Consider the following 9,370-nt stretch of genomic DNA (forward strand, 5'->3'; position numbering starts at 1 on the left):
ATCAGAACACATGTAATGAACAATTTATGCAGAAATCCAAGTAATTCCAAAGAGTTAACATACTTTTTTTTGCAACTGTATATGAACGCATTGTCACACCATATGCAAAGAGATAATAAAAAAACAAATGAAAAAGAAACCCATCATAATTAGTGGTGATTAGTGGTGGTGTCATATTTACAATACCAAGCCGAGTTTTTAAAATGACACTCCCTGCACTGTAGTTTCAGTCTTACAGTATTAGATATGGACAGCTGTATTTATCTGATTGGCACATTGAGCAATGTTTGGTTTCTGAGGTAGAGCTGCCTGTCATTACTGCAGAACACTAACCAAACCTCGCTTAACTTCAGAGAGAATCCATTAACACAGACGATCAAACAAGAAATACACCCTAAAACACACAGACAGGTGGAGGCTGAGAGACATTCCCCAGACATTTCAAATAACTGAAACTACAGACAGAACAGTTTCACAAGAAACCTATTATACTTTTTTGTTCCTGTAATGAGATTACAGCTTGCAGTAAATACATCAGAGTTCACGCTTTGTCTTTTTTACAGGATGTTTATTGCTATAAATGTCTGATTAGGTCTCATTATTTTAATATCAAAACTTTAATAGAGACTGTAACTGTGTGTGATATTAATCCCAGCACCTGTACTATTAGGAGGTAATAATATAACAAAGTACCGAGATACCATGCCCATGTGGGGCCTGTACTTGCACATCTCAAAAAAATGTGAATATCATTGAAAAGTTACTTTATTTCAGTAATTCAGTTTAAAATGTGAAACTCATATATTATATAGATGTATTAAACACTGATTAGTTTCAAGAAGATGCAGATTTCATTTTCCAGCAGGACTTGGCACACCTCCAACACTGCCACTTGAAAATATACTCAATATCTCAATTTACATAAGCAAATCTTCATGTAGTAGAATATAATACAATATCCAGAAATGGAGAGTTACTGGTTCCTTTTTTCTGAGCTGTGTGTTCTGTACAAGATTTAAGCACAGTTTTTAATGGAGTTATAATTAGAGATTTTTTTCCTAAGTTGTAAGTAAAAATTTATCTTGATTTTTCTAATAATCACTCATTTAATAATAAAAAAAATCAAAATAAAATAATAATAATAATAATAATAATAATAATTCTTCTTCTTCTTCTTCTTCTTCTTCTTCTTCTTATTATTATTATTATTATTATTCTTATTATTAATATTATTACTATTATATATATTTTTTTACCTGTTGATGGGCTGTTAATCTTGCTATGCTGTTGTGCAAATTTCTCACTTTCCAGCATTTACTATCTTTAAGCCCAAGAATATCTGTAACCAAGTTCCTACTTTATACTGATGAATTTACTGAGAATTTAAGTCTCCACTGCAGTTCTTTAGAGTACTCAGTATTCAGGGACTTTACACATTTTTACTTTAAGGTGCTTTTTGCTAGTTTTTGCTTTTTCTAGTTTTGTTTAAATTAAGTCACTAATATACTTAATATAATATACATACAAATGTTGGTTATCTAAGCAATATTTTTACATTTTCACACAATTATCTGAACTTTCTACTACTTACATTTTAAAAATAGCCTAATTACTCCTTTTTAATTTCATTTCAGCTCGTATTCATTTCGGCTTCTCATCGTTCAGTTAAACACCTATCCAGATACATCTCTATATACATACTGTATATTGCAAACTTCTATTGGTAGTAGTGTGTATACGTGTGTGTTGTGATTTAAAGCTATGTTGTTGCATCATAACCTCACTGATTTCTGCTATCACTCTTTAGCATCTCTTTATGCTGACTTTAGTCTGTATTGAAGTTGATGACACACCCAAACTGCAGAAGCACACTGATGGTCTGAACCAGATAAAGAAGATCTGCTGAAGATCATTCTCTTATCATTTACCATAAATATCCTCACAATCTGCTTCACCCTTCTCTGTTCTCTAAAAATACATATAGCATCAAGAATGAGATGCAGGAACTGAATGAACCTTTATATGTGTGACTCCAATAAGAATACATGTAAGTGATTACGATATGAAAAAGAAAGAATATTTAAAGGTTATTTAGGGAAAACTTTATTACAATTAAAAATGGGGTTTAGTAATCTGTTGGAGCTTCTAGCTTAGATACAAGTTCAGGTTCTGTATGGATCCTGCAGCACATTTACCCACAGATGTTGCTACAGCTGGGCCTGTAGATCCTGTAGCTCTACACTCGTAGCTTGATACCATAAATTCTTGATTGACGATAAATCAGTATATTGCCACTTCTTTTCATCTGAGTTGTTTAAATAGCAACAGTTCTTGAGAATATATCTACGCCGATAGGTGCGGTGGCCTGGAAATGAGATGTGTACAGATATTTTTCTGGTATTGTATGTATTGCTATCTTGGCAACAAAGAACACAGGTGTGCCACTGACTGATTAGAACCATGACTACGTGAACAGCGTGAACAACGAGCAGGTCAGTTTTTCTCTGCTGAGAAGAGTTTGTTGGACACGTCCAGGTAGCTGCACCGTTAAAATAGCAATCCACCAAAGTCATGGAACGGGAATGATGAGCAAGTGACACTCTGATTGGTTTATTTCACGTTACACCCAAAACACACTCATGATTATTTAAGAGAATTAGTACTTCTGTGCCTTTTGCAAGTTTCAAGCAGCGCAAGGTGTACTTTTCCTGTCGTTACGATTGCAAAGACACACTGACACGCCCTAAATCAAGCTGCAGGGTGCACAGTTGACGGCTCACCTATAAATAACTAAAAGGGAAGCATATTACGCCCTCTTGTGGCAAGCCCCTTTGTATCATAATCAGACTAAACCTTTAAGCAGTGACATATCTGCTTTGTTTTTTTTTTCTATAAAGACATAAAGCATTGTACAGTGATAAAGGAATAAATAAAATAATAATAAAATAGTAAATTATTTTAGATAATGTATGAGTGGGTAGAGGTAGTAAAAAATGGTACGCCTGTTCTGTAATATGCATTGCAAATGTAGAGGCTTTATAAACATGGATCAACTATCAAAGGGAGGTGATGAATATTATTATTTAAAGCAAAACTATTCAGAGGAACTCAAGTTCCTTTATGGAAAACAGTTCCAGCACCAGAGGGCTTTTGCCTGCATAGTAGATGTGCGCCTTATTCATTTTCATGTCTTTAATATTAATCTACAATGTAGAAAATAAACTAAGTAAATTAAAAATAAAGAAAAACACTGAATGAGAAGGTGTCTAAACTTTTCAGTGGTAATAAACATATTTAATAAAGCACATGTAACACTAGGCAGTGTTATTAACTTTAGTTTCAAATCCTCTATATAAGCTGAATATGGACCTTTACTGCCACCTACTGTATTATTTCATAAATTAGATATAATCTCAACACAGACTCCTTCATAATGAATCATTTTGGCTTTTATTTATCACTTCTGTTTTATTTTAAACTCTTATCTTTAGAGGAAAAATACACTTCTAAGCTTTTTGACCTGAAGAACTCAGAAGTTTCTTAACTTCCACGTTGCAGAAAATGTTTTCCTGCGTTGATCAATGCTCACATTTACCACATCTCCTGTGTGGAAACAGCTATTGACGGAGGACAATTAACACTAAACAGAAGTTAAGCACTTAGTATTGGTCAGGAACTTAAACACAGTCAATATTGCCATATTATTATGACCACCTCATTGCTCCACTGATTTATAAGTACAAACTGTAGCCCTTCTGTGTTTAAAACTCCAGCAGCACTGCTGCATCTGATCCACTCTTACCAGCATAAAAGCAGCTCTGTGGAGGAGAATAATAATACAGTAATAATTACTACAGTCTGTAATTATTATATAACTATATATATATGGTCAGTGGAGCTGAAAAATATTCTGTCATAATATCACAATTTTCTGACTGGTATATATTTAATATTTATCATTTAAACACTGACAGCCAATAATGTTTAATTAGATAAAATTGAAACCTAAAACCTTTAAATTTAAATGAATAAAAACAGACACACTGCAAAAATGTAAAATATTTTAATATTTAAAACATATTTTTTTTCTAATTTAATCAGTCTTATTAGAAGTTTTTACATTATTTGAAGTAAGTAAACTCAAAGCTATTCTGATTCTTGGGTCCAAATTTGAACCTTTTCTAGACCGTATTTTAACCCTTTTTTAGATTTGAATAAATCTAAGAAAAATGTGCTTTTATTTATCACTTTTGTTTTATAGTAAGCTCTTATCTTTATAGGAAAATTACATTTCTAATTGTTTATTTTAATTTGAACTTAAAATAAGCACAAAAAAGTCACAAGTGAAGTTATTCTGATTCTTGCGTCCAAATTTAAGACACATAATCAGTGATTTTTGCTTGATTTAACTTTTTTGCTTATTTTAATAAATCTTACTGAAAAAAATGACCTAACCCCATTGACAGATTTTTTTTGCTTAATAAAATCTTATGCATCTTAATTTACATACATTTTGACAATTGATATTTTGCAGTGTAAAAAAAAACTGTAATTGTAGTTATTTTCACTGATGCTAATATAACTAATAATTTTAGTGTATTTCTGTAATTGTTTTCTACAGAAAATAGAAATGGAAGCTGATTTATTTAAATAAATAAATAAATAAATAATTCAGATTTTCTCAGAAAAACTGACCAAGTCCCACAGGTTATAAACTGAACTATAGGCTGAACGTCAGTCTGACATCATCTCTGGTAAATGCTTCTGATGCAAGGGAAAAGTCAGAGTTGGCCTAATAGGAAATTTTAACACATCCAGACGCAGAAGCAGCAGTATAATAATAAAACTACGCTTTAGCCTTTATTTTCTCACAGCTGGAGGAAACAATGGCAGGTAAGCTGAATTCATTATTCATAACAGGCAATTTACTGTTATCAATGCTATTGTTTACACAGCACATTTATCAGTGTTAAATCAATATTATTAGTGTTAAATTAACAATTAATTTACTGTGTATAAATACAAATGACAAAAAAATATACTTAATACAATCTCTATTAATTCATGATTATTAATCATATTTTTAATCATAATATAAATAAAAACTAAAATTAGACATACTTTTTGGATTTTGGGCATGGTTGCAAACCAGTGCTCTGATGTTTTCATGCTAGAACTGTATATTCTTCATTTTTTACTACTGTTTTTAATAGTTTAGTCACATTTAGTTCCTTCTTTAGTGCATTCATTTAGTGAATCACCATAATTAAACAAAATAAACCATAGTAAATCTGGACGTTCACATCAAAATTATGTCTGTTTCTTCAACATATTTTTTGATGTTTTTTTTTAAGTTATATTTTAAGAATTTCGTTAAAATTAGTAGATTCATTCTGTAATATTCGTTTGCACTCAATTTTTTTATTTGTTCGGCACTTTAAAATAATAATAACAAAAATCTGGATATTTATTTTATTAATTAACTTTAATCTATTCTCAACTATGCTCTTGACATTTGAGGAACAAATACAGACACACACACACACACACACACACACACACACACATATATATATATATATATATATATATATATATATATATCTTTTTTTTCTTAATTTTTTGTATATATTTAAACATATGGACATTTCATCTTTCTTTACTGCAGTCGAGGCCTAATACAATTTTTCTTTGACGAAACTTAGGACACGCCCACACTAACCACTAGTTAATATGAATGAATGGCACATTTACTATTTTGTGGAACAAATCAATTCCTATTATTTTGAGACCTTTTTATATCCCTGTATTCTCAGAATTTTCTGCAAATTCAATATACAATCTACACATATTTCATGGGGTATTGTTTTTGTGTGCTAAATCTAACAAGCAAGCAATCAATTAAGAAAGTCATGTAAAAGGATATTTAATGAATCCTGATATTCTCCTTTTTTTCGTTTAACAGATATTAAACTTTCCATTTCGAGTGAGGAGTTAGACGACTTTTATAGCTATGGAGACGACAACTCAACAGACCTCGTTAACTTCACCATCAATATCGGCAGTATACCGTGCGGCGCCCATCGGGTTCCTCCAGCAGTGCAGATCTTCATGACCGTGTTCTACATGCAGATCTTCCTGCTGGCTATTCCCGGGAACCTGGTGGTGGGGTTGGTCGTGGGCTCCAGCCGCCACAGCCTCAGTCCGTCTGATCTGTTTCTCTTTAACCTGGCACTGGCTGACCTGCTGCTGGCGGCGACGCTGCCGCTCTCGGCCGTGTCCTTCCTGCGAGGCTGGATTTTTGGGGACTTGTCCTGTAAGCTGATCAGCATGATCGTGGAGATTAACTTCTACACCAGCATCCTGCTGTTGGTGTGTATCAGCGCTGATCGCTACATGATGGTGGTTCATAACGCGACGGAGGGCAGGGGCAGGTCTGGAGGATGCTTGAGGCTGAGCTGGATCGCGTGCGGTTGTGTCTGGCTGCTGGGATTCCTGCTGTCTGTACCTGTGCTCGTCTACAGTACGTCCTACAGCTCCATGGAGAACAGTACAATCCTGGAGTGTGTAGAACGATACACCACCTCCAGCGCCTCCTATTGGCGCTTTGCTACACGTTTGCTCCGTCACCTGCTGGGCTTCTTGTTACCATTGGGCACCATGATAGTCTTCTACGGCGTCACCATCGCCCGTCTGGTCCAGACGCGAGGATTTCGCAAGCAGCGAGCCATGAGGGTCATCATCGCCGTGGTCACAGCCTTCCTACTCTGTTGGTGCCCCTACCACCTGGTCATGATGGTGGACACGCTGATGAGGGAGAATCTGGTGGACTCAGGATGCCATCGGAGACACGAGATCGACCGAGCCCTGCTGGCCACCCGGAGCCTGGGTCTGCTCAACTGCTGCATCAACCCCGTGCTGTACGCCTTCGTAGGAGAGAAGTTCAGAAGCAATCTGATGAAGCTGCTGCGCAAGAGAGGAATAGTGGAGCGAGAGTCCATCTCCAGGTCTTTCAGTCGATCAACCTCCTCAACCTCACAGGGGAATAATAATGCTCTCACATAACTGCTTAACTATGAACTTTTACTCAGATACCTGACAAAGCTAGAGAGAGGTACAAGGCTGTATATGTATCGCTAAAGATTAATGCAATAAGCTGAAATGTTGTTTATCTTTACTTTACTGAAGTAATTATTTTTACATTTTCACACAAATATCTGAACTTTCTATTCCATACTGTACATTTCAATAAAAATAGCCTTGTGTTACTCCTATTTCATTTCACCTATTTCACCCCCATCCAGATAGAGTGAATCTGATTGTGACTGGATGTAGAGAAGTATAAACATATACCATTCCGACTCCCTATTGGTGTATACTGTCATCCATCCCACCTGCACACACCGTGGGCATATATGCAGCTGAAACACCAGGGAACAACATAGTGCAAAATGTTAATATAACTGTATAGTCGTTATGGCTTTTAGAAAAACTGTGGAGACATCCCATGACATTTGGCACGTCAGTATACACTGTACAAAAATATTTCTACTTATAACAGTGTCATAAACTATGATGGAAAATTGGAATTTCTTGTTCCTGGTTTTAACCTACAGTTGTGAGATGTAGTTTACTTTACTTTACTTTTAGACACCACTAAATAGCACTTTACAGCACATGCTTTAAACATGCACTTCTGGACAAGCTGAGAGACAGACACGGAGCTATGGAGTTATGCATTGGGTATGCCTTTCTGGCAGGAGGTAGTGTTATCCACTGCAACACACCAATAAACACCATATTTACAACTCATTTTCTGTTTTATTTGTCTGTGAACGATTTCTCTCATTAGTTTAATTTCCTAACTTGCTGATTTGTGGTGAGATAGTTCGGTGGCTGTGCTCTGATTGGTGCTGCTGTTGTCGGAGACATCTATCTCTGACCATCCTCACGAGAAAAACTGTGCCAAGTGTGCCAGAGGCCTTTAAACCAGCAGGAGTAAATACTGACCTACTTTTAGTGAAGAAAAAGAGAACAAAACACTCTTTCTGAAGGTGAGCAGAGCGGAGAGTCACTCTTTTAATTTTAAGTTTACTAAAAGAAAGGATTGACTGAAGTTCAGTTCACTTATTTACTCTGTGTAACATTTAAGTTTTGAAACCGAGTTAAAGTTACTTAAATGTCTCTGAAATTAAATTTACTTAAAAAAAAAGCAAAAGCAGAAAGTTGCAAAACTTTTTAAAAGTAAATTTTATGCATCATTTTTTTCAGTGTATATCTGAATATACTGTAGTTCTGTGCGTGTGTTAATATGAGCGTGTTTCTTGTACATTAGTCGTGTCTGTGGGTATCAGTGATAACTCATCCCAGCTCTGCAGGCTGTAAAAACACAAAGACCATCAGATCTACTGTACCTAAAGCGGCTCCGTCACCAGCTAATCCACCTCAACACAGCAGCGGTGTGAAAGCCTTTGTTACCGCGCCGGCTCTAATGTCACATGGTCTGTTCCTCGGGGCGAGTGACATCACCGCCTCTTTCCTCCGCTAATGGGGTTAAGTGTCAACAATCTCCCAAAGTATATCTCTCCCCGGACCGTCCTTCCCTCCTCTGAGCTGCCGTTTCCACCACATATCCACTTACTTCCACTGACTGACAAACGCTGCTGTCTGTCCAGAGTCTTCTGACCCCTGACCCCCGAGCTCCAGAGCCTGGAGGAGGACATTAGAGACATTAGAGAAGGACATAAAGCTCCCTAGAGGGACATAGCCTGACTTCCCTTCATCAAAAAAGTGCTGTAAAATTCCTTTCTCTTCATGGAGCTCAGAGCAAATCCACTGAGTTACCATCAAACTGTAAATCTGCTGCATACACGTCAAAAAAGCTCTATACTGAGTTTTATATTTAAAATGTTCAAATCCAAGTAACTGGGTTTAGGAAATATGAACACAAATATTAAGTTTCTTTATTGGCTCAACTAAACTCAGTCAAGTCATCACTTCGCTTTGACTCAATATATAGAATTTTAATTGAATCAGTTAAGTTTATTCAACTTCACACAACGATAGTTTAATTGACTCAATAGTTATATATTTTTTCAAGTATTGTGGGCTTAAGGAATTTAGTTTATTAAAATAAATAAATAAATATACTTATTTTTTTGAAGAGTTTTCTTTTCCCCTTCTTCGTGTAGAGGTGAGTGAAATCTACGCATCTACGTATGAATATTTACTTAATATGAATAATTACGTAATATGTACGCATGTACGTAATTGATAGCAATTAATAGTATTGGTCCATGTTTTATAAAAAAGTTTATAGATGACATGCACAACAAGTCATCTATAAACTTTTAACGATAGAATATATAAA

At 35.3% G+C, this 9,370-nt stretch overlaps 1 protein-coding gene across 1 annotated transcript; it reads left to right on the plus strand.

Annotated features, from left to right (window-relative positions):
* Positions 1 to 4,776: 4,776 nt before the first annotated feature.
* LOC103023273 (C-X-C chemokine receptor type 1) lies at positions 4,777 to 7,268 on the plus strand. Its single transcript, XM_007244238.4, has 2 exons — positions 4,777 to 4,893; positions 5,966 to 7,268. Exons 1-2 carry the CDS (start codon positions 4,887 to 4,889, stop codon positions 7,063 to 7,065), a joined length of 1,107 nt encoding a protein of 368 aa, XP_007244300.3. The 5' UTR covers positions 4,777 to 4,886; the 3' UTR covers positions 7,066 to 7,268.
* The last annotated feature ends 2,102 nt before the right edge of the window (positions 7,269 to 9,370 follow it).

Source organism: Astyanax mexicanus, chromosome 5 (assembly GCF_023375975.1).
Source record: "Astyanax mexicanus isolate ESR-SI-001 chromosome 5, AstMex3_surface, whole genome shotgun sequence".
Taxonomy (NCBI): domain Eukaryota; kingdom Metazoa; phylum Chordata; class Actinopteri; order Characiformes; family Acestrorhamphidae; genus Astyanax; species Astyanax mexicanus.